This window comes from Belonocnema kinseyi, chromosome 10 (genome assembly GCF_010883055.1).
Source record: "Belonocnema kinseyi isolate 2016_QV_RU_SX_M_011 chromosome 10, B_treatae_v1, whole genome shotgun sequence".
In the NCBI taxonomy this organism is placed as follows: Eukaryota; Metazoa; Arthropoda; class Insecta; order Hymenoptera; family Cynipidae; genus Belonocnema; species Belonocnema kinseyi.
The window spans coordinates 77475088-77493512 of NC_046666.1; the positions used below are offsets into that span (position 1 = coordinate 77475088).

At 33.7% G+C, this 18425-nt stretch overlaps 1 protein-coding gene across 3 annotated transcripts in view; it reads left to right on the forward strand.

Annotated features, from left to right (window-relative positions):
• LOC117181619 overlaps nucleotides 1-18425 on the forward strand; it is a 129709-nt gene that overhangs the window by 79607 nt on the left and 31677 nt on the right. For all 3 annotated transcript variants that reach the window (XM_033374485.1, XM_033374487.1, XM_033374486.1), the window contains exons 5-6: nucleotides 9091-9446; nucleotides 16644-16707. In XM_033374485.1, the coding sequence (XP_033230376.1) occupies nucleotides 9091-9446; nucleotides 16644-16707 (420 nt within the window). The remainder of the gene's footprint in view (nucleotides 1-9090; nucleotides 9447-16643; nucleotides 16708-18425) is intronic.

Below are 18425 nucleotides of genomic sequence, written 5' to 3' on the forward strand. Positions count from 1 at the left end.
CCGAATCTGTTTGAATATACAATTAAACAATCTTAGACTTAAAACGTTTAACATGTTTTCAAAACTTGAGTGTCTACCTTGGACGATTCTAAAAAATATGTATTTCACAGTAGAAATTGAGATAGTAAAAAAGATGTCAATAGAAATACAGAGCTTCAAAGTGCGAACACGAGAATGTTAAGCATTGTATGTAATTTTAAACCGAAAGAGTAAAGTGGAATACGAGAAACGGAAAACGGGAAGGAAGGCTTAAACTCGGAGCGACAACTTCGTGACGAACTTGCGTGATTGAAATTCGATCGTATCGCCAGCTTCCACGTTACGGTAATCATGCCAAATCGAATACGGGGAACGTTTAATTAAAATCGTTCGTAACTAGAAACGTGTAAGTCGAGAAGCAATCTGCGTCATATAAGAGAAGAGCCCTTGTTATCAATTCGTTTCCCTTGCTCATTTTCCCAGATAATCTTCAAATTTGAAATCCCTTTGGCCAAAAAAAAACAAAAATATTTTTGAATAAAAAAAACTACTTTTCGTCACACAATATCGCTTTAATTTATTTTAATTTAAACTTTTAATTTATTTTCTCAGCTCGTAACAATTTTATCCCTTCACTTAAATCTTTGGTTTTCTTGGCCGGATTTATGTGCCTGATTTTTTATTTCTTCTCTGGGGCACGTGTAACCCGAGTATCTACATTTTCGAGCTCGGTAATAATTGATTGAGAAAGGGTCCAGTAACATTATGAAGCCCAAAGTAATTTTGTGAGTCGCTGTGTTGGAGAAGTGGGGCTATGTTGTGGTGTTGAGGGGGAGGGAGGTCCACCTTCGCAATCGAGAGCAGTGGTACCAATCGCTCATGACCGCATGGTTTCGATACAGACACGAGTCGTGTTCCCTTCCTTGGAACGAAATTTTAAAGGATCACATGCATATTACGGCGCAACTTGTACGGGCAAGAACGAGACCGGATCCTTAAATCGAGACGATTTTTAAAGTCCGGCCCGCGAGAGATCCTGAGCAGCGGGTGGTCTGTGTTTCTCTCCTTTCGAAACATTTTTCTGATTCGTCCTCTCGATCATCATTCCGGACTTTGAATTTCTCAAATTTCCAACCTAATTCTTTTTAAAAGGGGGAGGGAGGCTGTATTAATATTTCACCTCTAGCGAGGTCCACACGCAACTTTGCAAAGAAAAGCTAAGCAGCTGAATTCATTTATTGTGCTTCAGACTTTCTGTTTGGCTTTAGTTCCCACAAGTTTTTTGTAAGGTTTTTTTTCATGTTTACTGGGAGTGACGTAAAAGGCCAGAAATGGGGAATCACTGTTACGTAATTTCAGGATTCGTATTTTGAAGTTTGAACAGTGGAATCAGGTTGATTTTTAACATTAGTAGCTCCTATGAAAAATCAGTAACGAGGATTAATGATCACTCAAACTGACTTCTTCGAAGCCAATTTCTGATTCTCGCGCCATCTGTGTACCATGACTCACGGATCGCTGACTGTTGCCTCCGCGAATGTGATTAATCATTAGGACAAAACAAAAAAAGGAATACCTAACACCTTGCTCTCATGCGTTCTCACAAAAAAAAAGAAAAAAAACTTGAAGTAACGGTATTCGTCTTTCAATCTGGAACTCACATTGTCTAAGACTCTAAGGAAAGTTCTTTCATGTCATCTTTTGCTTCGAGCTCAACTCCTTAGAAGCAATTGCCTCATTCGAAAGGTGTATTTAAGATATTTTTAACCATTATGTATTATACATTAATTGACACCACACAGGCAAGAATTTGTTCCATAATAAAAGAGATGATTTTTTCTGAATTTATTTAAACTGCGCAGTTTTGAATACTAAATAAATCTGCAAGGTAAATACAAAATTTCCTCTGAGTTTTGTAACCAGACACATAATTCTTGTTCCAAAAAAGTTTTTTAAGCCCATAAAGAGGGCAAACTCTGACCTGGCAAATTTATTTCCCAGATTCGTGGCAAATAATTCCATGACTCATGGGGATGTGATTACTTAAGCGCCTGGGGCCCTCGAAAGACGAGATTGGGCCCATTTTTACGAGGTACTTAAACCTTTAAACGGGTCGCCGAGGTGACACCGACAAGAGTGGAAGGGGGAATAAAACGTGACGCTAGGTCGAATTTCAAATTTTGCAGGGAAATCGGTTAACCCAGAGCAATTTTTCACAGGGGTTAAATCGAGCGTATTGCCCCGAAACGGCTTCCTATCCTCCCTTCCGGATTCACAGGTAGATCTACCTGCACGCGCTTGATCATGAACCTCAGATCAAAAGAATCCACGCGTAAGAAAAGGAAAAAAGGAGAAAGTAAGGAGAGAGATTGGAGTGCGAAAATGACGGAAGATTACTCCTAGGAAAAAGGGAGGGGTGAAAAGACAGGCTAAAATTTTTTTTCTCTTCTTATCGAGGGTAGAATAGGGTAAAAGTGAGTTAATAGTCGGTAAAACGGTATTCACCATATGACCTGGGGTTACGTGCTTCTAGCTGTTTTTTTTCTTACACTCCTCGACCTACTCGCTAGCAGAAAAAGAGGAAGGGTCGCGGAAGGCCAAGGGGGGAAGCTCGAATCATCCCCTTTCAGGATTCTTTTCCTCTTTTTTGGTATTATACTCTACGCAATCTTCCGTTTTCTTTTAAAGGTACAGGTACCGTTCGTCAAAGTATTGAAAGGCTGAGATCGACATGAAATTTGAGTAATCACTCGTCAAGGCTTTGATTACATCCTGAAATACGGACTCCTCTTTAAAATATTAACTGTTTTATTTATAAATGGTATAATTTTATGATAAAAAAATTATTATTCAATATGCATTAAGTTTGAATTTTTATATTTTAAAACTCTTTCAAATTAAGAAAAATTCAACTTTGATTGCCTAATTGTAAAATTAATTGATTTTTAAGGTGATGTCAGGATGTGATTTATTCCATGCATATGCAGATAAAAAGCTATTTAATTATACAAAACAGCAGTTAAAAATTTTTGTAAGCATAAAAGTATTTTAGTATTTTTTTGGATTTGTTCAATTTAGACCACTTGATAACTTTACAACAGACGAATTTTACGATTTTGAAAAGTTTGGTATCTAAATCTTTTAGCTTAATAGTTGCCTCAAAATGTCCAATATTTCTTATTATTTTATTAAGAAAATTTCCTTTTTTAATTGTTTCAATTATAAAGCTTATAATTTAAAATAACTTGAATAATGCAAGTTAGAAAATTAAAAAAAATTTTAACGTTATAGTGATTTCAAAATGTCCTATTTTATAAACTTTCTATTTGCTATTATAAATTTTTGGTGTTATTTTTTATTTTGAAATAGGGTTAAAATTTTAAAACCTTAAAAGAAAATATTATTCAGCTTAGAATCCTTTTTACTGGTAATTATTGGTTTAATTTAGAAAATGTTGAGTTCGAAATATTATGTTCAGCTTTAATTCCTTCTAAAATAATTGTCTGGGCTTTAAGTGGCTCATTTATGGACAAGCCACTTAATGTAAAAACTGAATTAGAATCAAATTATTATAAACAGTCAATTACGAACATTTCAATTTTCTAGGATATAAAAACATTTCAAGAACAAAAAATTCCGAACAAGTGAAAACGAAGAAGCTAGTTATGTAAAAATTGAAGAAAGTACAAATTATTTGAAGTATGAAATTATATGTAAAATGCGAAATAATAATATCGATCTTGACTAAAATATGAAAAAATAAATTTTCAAAACTATCTTAATAGTGCAACATTCCAGATTTCTCAAGCTAAGAAATGGTATTTATAAAACATCAATTTCGCACATCTTCTAAAAACTAAAAATATGAAATACAAAATGACTCCCTCATCAAATGGCCCGCACAAAATATGAAGATAGTCCGATTTCGAAAAGATGACAAGGGGGATAAAAAAAGGAAAAAGGATACAGAAAAAAAATTGAGAATAAAGGAAAAGGATGCAAGGGGTGCGTAATATCGGGCAACGTCATCGATCTGTCCCCGTCGTGGGGGTCGGTGAATCCCCTTCGTAAGACTTCAAGCCTCCCCTTTCCCATTTTTTTCGGTCGAATCTTTTTTATTCTTTTCTTTTCGCCCTCCTCACCCGCAGGGCCATGCTTGGATCAAAAGAGTCCCTTCGGCCAGGTAACGATTTTGGCTTGACGTTTTCTCATGGACCATCTTCCACATACTCACGTTCTGTACATTCCTTCTCTAAATTTTATATTTTATACGATATATTCTACCTGAAATTCCGGTATTAAAAAAGGAGTAGCCAACCCTCCGAACCTAACCAACCCTGCGAATATCCCGTTGTTGGTTTATCGCTTATATCGAGAAACACGATGGGTGAAAAGGGCGATGTTCGCAGACGTAACCGAACCTTTTGAGATGCAGTTATGATCTTTTAGGATAGGATCTTCCTCGCTCAAATATTTTTCTTTTTTTTGTAAACAGACGTCAAGGAAATTAGGTGTGGTTTTTAACATGAAACTTGTGGGAATTTGGTTCTTTGAGTGAATGGTGAATTTATGATATCTTGAATATTAAAGGAATGAAAGGGACTTTTTAAATATTTATTCTGATCTCTTTGAATTTATTTCCGCTTTTGGTTTGAAATTCTCCTACAAATCCCCGATATAAAATATTCTTTCGATTTACTTTTAATTCTGTGAGTGGAAAAGATTTGACATGATTTGAATTACACACCCACAACTTTAAATCAGGTTTCACAGAATTTAGGAAAGTCAGGTGCAGCATTTTTTCCCCAAAAATGCCGTGAAGCGAAAAGAGGGCAATTCCTCGATTTAATGGAGCAGATATACCTGCTGGAAACGATTATGGGACTTTATATCATCAGACGTCTCAATTTCACGAGTTTACACCAAAAAGCACCCTTTCTGAACACTTGAGTTTTTTTCTCGTTTTTTTTTCTTTATTCTCCCCCGTTTATTGGATTCCGAAGCCCCGTTTTTCTTTTTACTTCCTCTTATGCTTTTTACCACCGAATCTGGTTTCTCAACCAATGAAAAAGGAGGTGGGAAGTACTAAACGGTTTCTAAGAAATCCCACATCCCTTCCACAAAATTTGTTAAATCTTGGAAAGTCCCCTTCGACTATCAGTCAAGCTGCAGGCACAGATGAAGAAAGAACAAAAGTGTCAGTATTTTTATTTATTTTTGTCTAATGAATACTATCTTATTTGATTTTTAGTCCATGTTCTGAAAAAGTCGAATAAAAGTAGTGAATATGAAGTTAGCAATATTTTGTGCATTTTGTGAGTGGAGCTTTACATGTGACTAATTCTGAATATATTTCGATCAGATTGAAAAAATCGTACCCAATCGGAAACTTTGAAATACGACCATTCAGCAAGGCCTCTTACTTTTTTCTCTCGTTTTGTTTTTCACTTCTGGCAAATTTTCGAATTTTAAGTAGTGTTATCAAAATGAGACAACTTAAAAACACCGAGAAAAATGGATGTTCAAATGTAGATGTTCAAAGGGTAAGATTATAGCACCTAATACGCAGATGTTCATGCCAAACATTTAACATCTTTTTGAGATGTTTGGAGTAAAAATGTTGTTATGTTAAACTGAAACACATTCAGATATTAAAACCGTTCGAGCGCATGCACATTGCGCATTGCAATTTCGCCACTATATTTGAAAGCTGTACATAAATATTAAAATTATGGAATATTACAATTTTGGAACATTTTCAAAGAATAAAAATTAGATGTCCTTAAATAAAATTGGATGACGACTTTTTTTGTCTAAAAAACAGAATAACGATCTTATATTTTAGGTTTATTGACTTAACACATGTGACAAAAGGTTTATAAATTTGAAATAAAATTTGAGTTTAAGTAACTTAAAATAGATAGAACATTTAATTCATATTACAAATCATTCGTTCTCCGATTATTCATCCCCGTTTTTATTTTGAATTAGAAATATTGAATATAACCTCAACTTGACTGAATGCATCATCTGGTCGACATTTTATACTCTGTATCTGTTTTTCGTTCGTGTACGAACATTAAAGTTTAATTTAAAATTCACAAATCAGTAATCAATTAATTCCTTACATGGCCATAAATAAGTAAACTCCTCAAATATTTGCAGACGTAATTTGACATAACCATACATGTAATATCTCGGATTTTTCAGTTGAACATTTTGAATGTTGAGGGTAACATTTCACTTTTTAAGATCTACAGATGCTAACTTCGAACATCTGGTTTGTTGTCCTATAGTTAAACATATAATATGTTAACCCTGAACATCTAGATTTTACTTTTGAACACCCATTTTTCTCCGTGAATCTTTTTTAACTTGAAACAATTTGTATGAAATGATGTTTTAAGAGAATGATTAAAGTTGAATTAATAAGCTTACGGAATTAATAAACTATAATTTTGTGAGTATGAACTATAATTTAAGAAAAATTTGCAAAGAGAGTGGGACGTGAATTGAGTATTCGTAAATAACGCATAAAGCACGTCGAGGAAGGCACTCATTGCACGCGGAATACATAAAGGCGAAACACACCCGATCATTATGCCTCGTGTCTTATGCATTTTTGCAAGAAGCGTCATATGCCGCGGCAACAGTAGAGTGCATTGCTGAAGCGTCAAAGCACAAGCTTTTTCATAATACGTGTTCCGTTGAAATCGCAATCTTACTCGTCTATAAAGAGATATTGATCTTCACGTTCAATCTTTCCTTTATACTTCACTCTCACGCTGAATATTTTGCGAGGTATCGTATTTTCTACACACAAGCCTTCCAGATGAAAAGAGACTTGTTTGTTGGAGAATTATATGGATATGAGTGACACATGGGAAATGCTTAGCGATGTGGTGATCCGAGAAATTTATATGAATGGTTATTAATGATCTTAAGAATATAAAAAAAAGAATCATTTACTTGTATATTATACGCGGGCCTAGCATTTGTTTCGCCATATATAAAACATGAATGCTATGATTCTAATTTTTCACTTTACCACATTCCTAAATTGAATATAACTTCATTTTGAATGTCTAGTTATATGTAAGATTTCATTCATAACGTATGTATTTAAAACTAGCATTCATCTTTTTTGTTTAAATTGAAAAACCACTTTAAAAATTTAGAGTTTTTAATGCTTTTTGGAAATGGTTTAATTATGAAGGCTTTCAATTTAAATTTAATATATATTGAAAAAGTTAGTTTTCTGATATGTATCAGTATTAAATATAAAATGTCTACAACATTAATGTTATATGATTCTATTTTAAAATTATAGAATTTTAATTACTATAACTGAAAAATTTCATGATTCAAAGGTATTGAGTTGAGACGTTCTATTTTGAACATTATTAACTAAAAAAATAATTTTGTTTCAAAATCCTTGCCGTTTGAATGATTTCATTTATAAGGCACTATTGAAAACATTTATTAATCTTTTTTCTTCAAATTGGAAAGTTTCGTTAAAAATTTCGAGTTTTTAATGTTTTTTTTAATGTTTAATTATTCAGGCTTACAATTTAAAGTTCATATATATTGAAAAGGTGAATTTTCTAATATTGTAAGTATTGGATGTTGTTAATTTCAAATTTATACTGCTAATTTAAAAAAGTTTAGTTTTGTAGCCTTGTAATTTAAATGTTTAAGTTTGAAGATATATTTAATTAAATATGTTTACCTCCTATAAACGTTTCCTTTTTATGAATGTACACTTTTTAATGTTTCTTTTTGAATCTGTCACATTTTGATTGCCCTAAATGTCTAATTGTTGATTTTTTTTAATATAAATAAAAAAATGTTAGTTTTCAGAATTTAAAAGTCTTAAATTTCCAAATGTACATGTAGAATATTAATTCATATGATTAATTAATATTAAATTATTAATTTGCGATAGGTTGAAATGAAAAATTATTCAAGTTTGAATGTTTCAATCACAAATCTGAGTATGTAAATTGTAAACTCTATATAGAAAATTAAAAAATTTACAATAGAAAGATTAAAAAATGAATTTTCCAGCAATTTATAATATTTTGATTGTAAATTATTTAATTTTGCAAGCTTTTCTTGTTCAGTTATTAGGAGCTATATATTTTCTATAGTAAGTGTATGCGTCTCTAAAAGTAACAAAAATGCACTTTTTAAACCAAATATCAATCAAATTTTATTTAGAATATAGATCTAGAAGGATACACCGATACGTATAAAATTCGAAACTATTACATTTTAAGGATTACTTATTATTAAATAAATTATATTAAAGTCATATCTGCAATAGACGAGTACTATCTACATTTATATAATATTATTTTAATTGATCATCTGCACACGATTTTTAAGTTGAATTTTTCCAGCAACAAAGAGTTTAGAGTTTTACTTTATCTTTTAATTTCTTAATGTGAAGGTTATTATCAATAATTCATTTTCTCATGGGGGCAATGAATCATGAATAGAATAAAACCCCGAAATAATCAAATATCTCTATTACATGTTACCCTATAATGCATTATTATATTGCATGTACTTACAATCGAGTAATAAAACTGCTCCAGATTCCGACAAAGACTCTGCTTACTTTTTCTCATGATCCGAATCATGAAAAATTGAACCCACAATATGTTTCTTAAACGATTATTAAATTTCTATATAATGCCCATCCCTTCATACAATGCACGATGCAAATTCCCATGCAAATTCCCATGCAATTGAGAAACGAGAATTGACTCCCTCGTAAAAAATCCACTTTCTTAAAGAACTCTTCGTGACAGAACAGATGCCTCCTATAATTCTAGATCCTCTATTGCTATTGCTCTCTTTCTCGATCATCCCTCGTCCACCTTTGCATGATCCACCGGCGATTGTTTCAAAAAAGAAGAAAGCTGCTCGGGACTCTTACAAGGGCAATAACACGACAAAGACTCGACCATCCTCCCTATCCTCATTTATCTTGCCTTCCAGTCAATGGCTGCTGGCAATTTGCCATGTGGTCGCCGTCCTACGATTCGACCTCAGTCACCTGGGAGCTCACGAATTCACGCTCGACCTCTTACTATCTTTTTCCAGGCAAGGTCAAGGTCAAGGAAGAAAAAGTGGCTTCTTCGATGGCACCCGGAAGTCCGCCAACACCACCGCACACGCCGCAAAGTCCACCGAGGCAACATCCACCTGGCAACCTTTCTCAGTCGTCGCAGACACCAGCTAGCTCCCCTAGCATCCAACATCCCCACCAAGGTGTGACCAGTTCACCCCTAAGTCAAATTTTGGTACAAACCCCAGCCTTGGCTCAACTCCTTCAACAAAATCCAGCAATTCTCACCCAAAACCCACAACTGGCACAACTCCTTCAACAGAATTTCCAGGTCCAGATGGAAAGCGTACTTTTCCAGGGAGCACGTAGAGAAGACGGAGAGGATGCGAGGGTGAGTTGTTTGATAGATTTTAATTCTAATTTTAATGTTAGTCACCCTGCATGTCGAGAACACCTGTTCAGGTAAAGAAACTCTCCAGCCGAAGGAAACCTGCTATTCCTTTGGCGAATAATGGAATGGGATTTTATTTTCTAATATCATTTTCATGAACAATGATGAAGATCGTAGAGTGTGGGAAAGGAAGAGTCGGATATTTAGATTTTTTAATTTTTAGCGAGGAGGTAGTATTTGCATTTTTAAGGGGTGGTTTCTTAAGTGCTTATTGGCAGATGTTCTCCATAGAGAGCATTGTTGGTTAATTGTGGTTTCTTAAGGGGAGGGAACATGTGCTTTTCTCGTATGAAATGAAGAGTTAATGGCACGTTGTCAATTTTTTGTGTACTTAATTTAACTGCAGAATTATTCTTATGATGAATTGTATTCCCTTTTGTGATGAATTATTTCACAAAGGAATGTACGTCTTTTATCATGATAAAGAAAGTCGTAAATTTAAAGGGATTTGTAAATTGTCATGTTCATTATCCAAAATAAAGAATCTCAAAATCCAAAATATCTTGAAAAAACGATCTCCCTCGATAGTTAGAATTGAAAACTTACAAAATATCTTGAAAATGGCAACTTTTTTCGTAATTTGAATAATGTGTATGACAAATCCAACAGTTGATGTTTCACTTGGACGTTAGTAAGGAAAATGCGATTACCTAACGCCCCAGCAATAAAAGGCTCGATGTACTTTGACTTTTCGCAACATTGGCTATGTTTACCGTAACAATTTTAAATGGATCCTTTTAAGAACATGAACATTATATTGTCCTCACAACAATTATGTTCCTGAACGAGGGGACGACCTTTCCGCCTTCTCATACGCGCGGGTCCTCTGTCTATTCCTATATTGAATTCAACAATCATTAAATCATCCTGCTACAACGCTTTCAAGCGTCTATTCTCGCGTTATTCTCGCAATAACTCATTCTTGATCCAAATCTGTCACTCTACTATTTCAACATTATTATCTTTGCTAAATTCTGAAATTCCGATAGACAGATCCATTTCAATCATTCAAAACAAATTATTCAATCAGGGTAGTCACTGGGCTGAGATATTTGTTTAGACCGGGAAAATAGTGAATTTAAATTTAATTAAGTGTTGCAGATGATAATTTATCAATTTTAATAGCTTTTAGTTAGGACGAAAATAAAATATTGAATTATTCTCATTTGGACATTTTCTTATTGTTATGCTTCGAATGATCATTTATTTAATTTGGCGATAATTAAACTCATTCAAACAAGATTGCTTTCAATTTGTATTGCACTTTATTGAACGTTTGAAATTAAAATGGGTAAATTTTGAAAACTTAAAATAAAAATTATTTAGCCTTGATTGTTAAATTTTTGAAACTTATATGATCGGGAAAATTTGGTTTGCAAACTAGAAAATGTGTGGAAATTTTGTCATGAATTTTAATGGCTAGTTAAAAAACATGTTAAAATTTGATTCTCAACAAATAATTATTTAAAATAGTGTGAATAAAAATTCAAGTCTATAATATAATCATTGGAGAAAAAGCAACTCTTAAAAAACGAATAATATACTTTGACTTCGTGTTTCTTCAACTACGTTGTGTTACTTAATTATTAAAGAAAACTGCAACGACAATGGGGCATAAAAAGTATATTGACGTTCACTGGACGAGCAAAATATGTCGACGAATGAGAAAAAATAGGTGCGATCGGATGCGCACAAACGGGATTTTTCCGAACGGTCTATTGTTTCAACTTTAATCGCTCATAGCGAATAGCAAATGGAAATATAAAGCCAGCTCTCAACTTCAAACCACTGAACGAATAATAAAGTAAATTCACTAACGGCATCTCTATAGATCCAACCTTTTGTATCCCCTTTAAATTCTTAACTCTTCACTTACAAGAATCCGTGACGATGATTTAAGTGATTGTTTTCTTTAATCACCCCTCAAGATTGATTCGTCTCAATTGAAGCCTTCCAATCTTAAATGAGAAAAGTCTCCAAGAAAAATATTAAAGAATTCAGATGTATTTTTATTTGTGTATACAAGTATAGACCTTTCGTAAAAAAATCGAAGTAGGGACTAAGACTATAGGAACAAAAGCTTCTTCGAACTTTTTATTTTCGGAATTAATTATGCTTATTTTCATGGTCTAGACTTGAAAAATAAATTTGAATATGTAAATTTTTGGTTCATTGCACAAGAAGTTCAGTCAGTAAGTAAGAATTGCGGTAATGACCCGCAATCTTGAAATCAATTCGCATAATGAATGGAATATGGAAGGGTCATGGTTCAACTTCTAGCTAATGGTTAACCAATTATTATCATATGTTTAATTCAAGCTTCGATAATCGTTTGCTCACTTACCTAATCCGCACGAGGAAACCCGTATTTTTGTCGTTGCAACATTTGTAGATAATGAAATGGTGCAAACTGAAAACTCGTCATTATGAAAAAGAGAATCACGAACTAATTATTTTGACACTGCAATAAAAAATTAGTGTCATTGTTTTATTTTTCCATCATGCAAATTTTTACTACGTTCAGAATTAATCAGAAAAATTTATTGTATTCTAAAAACGCTGCAAAGATTGGTTATATTTTTAAGATACAAAATATTCTTCCAATTTTTTTTTTATCATTTTTAAATAAACTATAATATTGATTTCAATATTCTTTTGTTAATAATATTACTCTAACTAAATTAACAATGCAACTTGTTAAATTTTTTTTTTTAATTTCGTACATCTATTTTATTTCAATTAGCACATTTCATTTATTCACAAAATTAGAAAAATGATTCCTACAAATAATGGATATTATGATTTTTGTTTAATAAAATTAAAGTGTTTAGAATTTTAATTTTCAAACATTTCTTTATTTCGCTTTATTGCGTAAATGGAATTGGTTTTAATACCAAAAGCCTTCCGCTTTGACATAATTCGTAATTCAAAGGATACCAATTAAAATTTTGTTTAGCTTAGGTAGAGCTTTTTTTAAATTTTAAATCATTTTATTTTATCAAAATGCAGAACACTTTATGTTGACAATGTCCGAAAAATTGAAAGGTCATTATGACTTTCAAGAGAAGAACAGAAAATACTGCAATTAGAATTTGGCGCCACAAACGCCCTAAAAATAGAGGGTGTCTTTTCAGTGTGGTCCTACGATTTTAGATGGCCTTTGGCGCGAAATTTGAATTAAAATATTCTCTTCTGAAGTGTAAGTTGAAAAAAAGTGTACTAACAAATTGCGTTAGATGGATAATTTTTTAGATAATTTCTCATCAGTTTGAGACCGCCTCTTCGTGAACAGATTCGATGTCGATGTTAACAATCGATAAACCCCTTCGACCGTTTAATATCATAGATCAAGAGCAATAGCGAGAGCATATTATGAACGAGCATGTACCTCGCAACAGAGTGTGTATAGTGTGCCTCTCTTGTAGAGAATACATAAAAGCGGTTGGGGAAGGGGTTAAAGAGGGAGAAGTGAGGAGAGAGAAACATTTAAAGTGGGGAGGAGGGAAAAGAGGAGAGGGGAAAAGAGAGTCTAGAGGTATATGAGAAAACAATAGAGCTGATTTGCAAACAATAGAATAACGTTAAGAGACAAGTATTATACGTCGTTGTTACTTCTTGTGCCATAACGCCGGAGAGCATATGCCCATTAATATTCAAAGGCGAAAATAATGTAAACGACACGACAAAAATCGGGGGAATAATTTCAATTCTCCGGGTATGGGATTCGAGCCGGAATTCGTATAATACAACAGCCGCCGGTATTCGTATCGTCTGCGATACCCACTCCGTTGTTGTTTTTCCATCGAGATAAAACGCGAGAGAGCTTCTTTGATTTCTCGATAAGGACCCTCCCGAAGAGATATCGTACCAGATCTGGACCAATGTTCGCACGATCCGTCTAAATCGTGCTCGGATTTTTTCACTTTGTCATAATCACACATTTTTTGGAAGAGAAATTTTTGAACAATAACATAAATATATTAGTTAGGGATAATTTAATAAATGTTTGACAAATGTTTGGCAAAAACGTACCTGTCCAGAAACGAATTTTTTTTCCCGAATTTAAATTTAATGTAAAAATACTGCCCGTGCTACATACTTAAATTCGGGTAACGAAAATTTATTTCCAAATGGGTACGATCTTGCCTTTTTAGGTATGCTTTTGCCATTTTTTCTAAACAGACACTTTCTTCCTACTTTTTCTTAATCGGCACGAAATTGCACCAGCGAGGCTATTTGATCACTTTCGGTTTATATTAATTTTTTAATGAACTATGAAAGTAGGACGATGGTCGTGGGGGCTAAAGCGTAGGGTTTTGGACCCACTCCGTCGGCTTGTGGGTTCGATTCCCGCCTCGCACTCTGGAAGAGCCTCGGCGGCCCATGCGGTGAACACTAGCCTAGCAAGGGAGTTGTTCATCTCCGGAGAGTCGTGGGACCGGTACCTCTAGAGAAAAAGGTTTTCTCTAAGTACTTAAAGCTGTTGCTCTTGGTGGTTCGGAACCCACCTTAAACTGTAGGTCCCCCTTCCACCACCAAGTAAGTGTGTGGGTGGTGTGTAAAGGAATGAAGAAGAAGGTGCAAGAAAAATGTAAACCCTCAGGGGACACATTAGAAGCTTCCATTCCAATGAACTATGATGAAGCCATGATCAGCTCAAAATCGTAAAGAGAGTCTTAAAGAGCACCTCCAATTTTTATTTGATTCTGGCGCGAAATTTAAAGTGCAATTAAGAACTTATTGAGGATTGTTTACGTTCTCAAGAAGGCAACGACCTATATCAGTTTTTCATGAAAAGTTCAGAATTACAACGTCGTTGTTTCGGATCACTGACCTTGCTTGGAGCAAGTACAATGGCATCGAATATGCAAACAACTTCCGCCGAGTTAATCGAGATTAATGAATGAAAAATGGAAAAAATTAAAATTTCTATTTTAAGCTAATTGAGTTTGTAGAGCGGAAGAGCAATGAAGAGTCTCGATAAACTCTCTAGACTTGCGGGAAAGGGAGGGATAATGTAGGTGGTAGTCCAGAGTCGGCGAATCGTAAAGGATAAATAATTAAATTGAAGAAAAGAAAAAGCAAAATTAAAGTCGTGGGAGGATTGGGTGGCAATATGCATAAGCGCTAGAGGGTAGGGGGAGGCAAATGAGAGTCTGTGGGCGCCGGAAGCCCCATCGTGGTTCAAGTTATTCGATTCCTGTACGATTTCTGAAGCCCTAGCTAAGATCCGATTCGAGACGACGAAGCTGAATTCATAAAGTAGTTGCCATATTGCCACCAATTATTTCTTTTTCAGTTTCTCTGAGTACATCCTTCTCTGTTCAAAATGTAAACTGGACCAATATTATGTATAATTGATATTGTTTTTATAATTATTAACTCATTATTGCAATTTTTGCCTATTTTCACGTCATAATGATCTCAAAATTCTAATGACACACTTCAGCATAACCTCTAATTTTGACTACATTCTGGAGCGAAACTTAAATATTCAATTATCTATTTATTTAGATTTTACAGTAAACTAATGTAAAAATTGCTTAAATTAACACAATTTTGAGACAAGAACAAGAGATTCCTTTGTTGATTGGTTGATTCATTTGGAGTTACGGTTTTTATTCTCTTTACAATGGCTGTTAACAAAGATTTCCAGGAAAGTCGTGACCGTGTTTGTATGCCACGACTTGGTCCGGTCGTTGGCTATTTATGTCTTCGTCTAACAAAATTCAGTAAAAAGAGCAGAAGACGAGACACCAGACCAAGTCCGAATGCGCACCATATAAAAAGTGACGTCTCTGTTTCCACTGTATTGGGAATAAGCCTTATGTGTCACTTTTTGTCATTTCCAATCAGAAATCGTCTCGCGAGTTCCAAAGTTCTCCATAATCCTCAGTCTACCACCCAAAAATCCCAGCTTTAATTACCTTCTAATTATTCCCGTGAAGAACAAGAATTCTGCAGGATAGAAAATTTGACGGCAAAAAGCAACTATTTTCACTAACGAAAATTTATTTGATTTAATAATCAAAAAATACTAATTAATATTCTACAAGTAATAATGGTTATAAGAAATTATATCTGTAATTACTTCTGAAGGAGCTTTGACCGATTTAAGAACCTCGTGAATTATTGACGACCTATTTTTTTAGTATAAATATTTGAAAAACAGTTTAAATAATTTTTTTGTTCATTTCAATATTAGAAAAATTATCTTTTCTTAAGGAAACATTTATGTGGATTTTTATTTTACAACGGAAAATTTAGTTTTACCTATAAGAATCGTTTGTAATATTCTATCTTTTAAAAGTAATTATCTTTTATTTTATATCATGATTTGCATAGCAGTCACAAAAACTGATGACAGTAAACAATATGATTTATTGCACAAGTATGAAAAAGTATAAAACGATTTTTCTGAAAAATTGCAAACAACGTGATATTTTCAGCAAATCGCCATTGTTGCATGAAAAACGATTGACGCGGAATGCATAATACATTTCTTGGCGTGTGCAGATTAACAGATAAATTGCTATTTATGGAATCGATAAATGCCTCGCATATTTTTCAATTAGATCTCTATTACCTGCCTCGAGGTCATTTAATATGCGACATACAAATCCGCAGCTCCTACATTATACCAATTGTAATTTATCTAATCCCGCAGATACAAAAATATTGTTCTGAAATACATGTTTGGTGTTTTTTTTTGCACAGTTTTTTTATAATTAATTTTCAGTCATATCAAATCTAAAAAAGAGCAATCAAGATTGAGGAAATAAAAGATGTAACTTTTGAATCAGAAATTCTCTGATGTAATAAATTGTCATTTTTCTTTGTAGCGAAACAATAAAAAATTGACACTGCCGTCAGTTGCCTCGATACAGTAGTTTTTACTCTCAAGATTTCAATTAAACAAAACGAGGCCACTTTGCACGCGACGATCATTCCAGTCGCTATAAAATCGGACTGTCTCCGAACGACTCGAGCATATTCACTCTCATTATTTTATTTTCCCCTTTTATATTTTTTTAATGATTGACAGATTCCAGGCGTGACGTATGTTTTAGTCCCCTGCCCCCTTAATAAACGTCTACTTAAGAAGGTGCATTGTACATCATAATGTATTTCTTTTAGGTTCCACCGACAATAGCGAACTTGGCAGCAATGAAGGTGGAGGCAGCTGACCCGAAGGTTTCCGGTGAGTTAACATTTCCTTCTTTCTGAAAAAAACGTCGTCGAGTCTCTAATGACATTTAAATAAGATACTTTGCTTTCTTGTGACTCTCAGCCATGACCAGGAATAAAAGGTTACCCTCAGTTAGTGGCGAATTATTCAAAAATTAAATGTTATAAATATGAATTAAGCACATTGTTAATATTATTGTTATCAAGAAAGGGAAAGATAATTACTTAGTACGTAAATAATTGTATTATTTCGATCAGAATTATCCAGCGTTGCAGATTTATATCGTTACTTGAATTATGTCGTTCTGAAATTTATTTATTTCTGAAATGTTGTGGTTGTGATTGTGTTAAAAAAAAAGATTTTTTTTCTTCTGCGCGAATAACGTCACCATAAACTGTAATCCGTCGAATCAAGTTGTCCCAGCTTTCAACGTTTCGGTCCAGGGGCTCTTCCCCCTTTATTGGAATATCCGCCCACAGCATTATGGGAATTATCAAGGAAATAGGATGAGTGTCCGTGGGTCCCAAGGGTGTGAAGTGGGGGTAAATCGAAAACAGACATGGAAATTTTGTTTCTGAAAACTAATTCTAACTTGTTCAAAAAGTAAACATTTTATATCCCAGATTGTCTGTCAATAATCTAAAAACTGATTATTCCGAAATTATATCAATTATAATTGTTATCATCAAAGATATTTCAAACATTTTTTACAGATTAAACATTGTAATTAATTGAAAACTTTTAACATCAAAATATTCTTTTATATGTTTAATAAATTAATTTTTTATTCAGAGGTGTTAAAAAATGCTCAAATTGAAAATTTGTGTGATTAAAAATTAAATAATAATTGTAAATAGAAACCTCATAATCAAGCTCAAAAACTAAAATTAATGAATTGGCGAATGGATGAACTGATGAATTTCAAGTTTTAAGCTTCCAAAAGTTATAAATTCCACTTGAAAGTTTAAAACATTCAGAAATTAGTATGGAGGGCATCGAATCTAACTTGTACCCTTTTTATGTTTGCATATTAACTTAAAATTGGAAACGTACCAATTTATTGCATTTTAAATAATGCTTTAGATTCAATGACTGCAAGAGGTTGTACAATGATACCAAAGAGACTGCATTAATCCTGGGCGCCAAAAAATTACAACTTACTATTTTTATCCACCATCTAATCCCTCATCAGGCTCGACTTCACATATTTAAAATATCTATTACCTCATTATAATACTACAACTCAAAACAAAGACCACCAAAACCGAAAACTCTGAAAGAAATGTCCAATGCAGATTGAAGAAACAAACCAAATCATTAATCAACATAACCGGTCCTAATTCAAGGTTCCGGTCCATTTTAACAACCCATTCCCCTTTTTCTCATACCTCACCAATTCGCAAATATTTCCAATTCGCCAATTAGTTTTATTCTCCTAAATTATTAACTCTGAATCCCAGAATGCAATAAATAACTCCCAACCTCTTTTTCTCTTTCCCTTTACTTTTGAACTCTTACGAGAATGGAACAAGGAATTTCTGGTATCATTTTTCGATGAGGGGCGAGGATGGGGGGTTAGCTATCGAGGAATGAAAAGATGAAAGAAGTCGATCGACGAACAAGTTGGATTTCGATCGTGATCTTGCCGAACCAAAAGTGGGGGGTGGGGCAGGAATGAAGGTGGTGGAGGATTTATCTTATGGGGAAAAGCTCCCCATTTATTAGGGGTA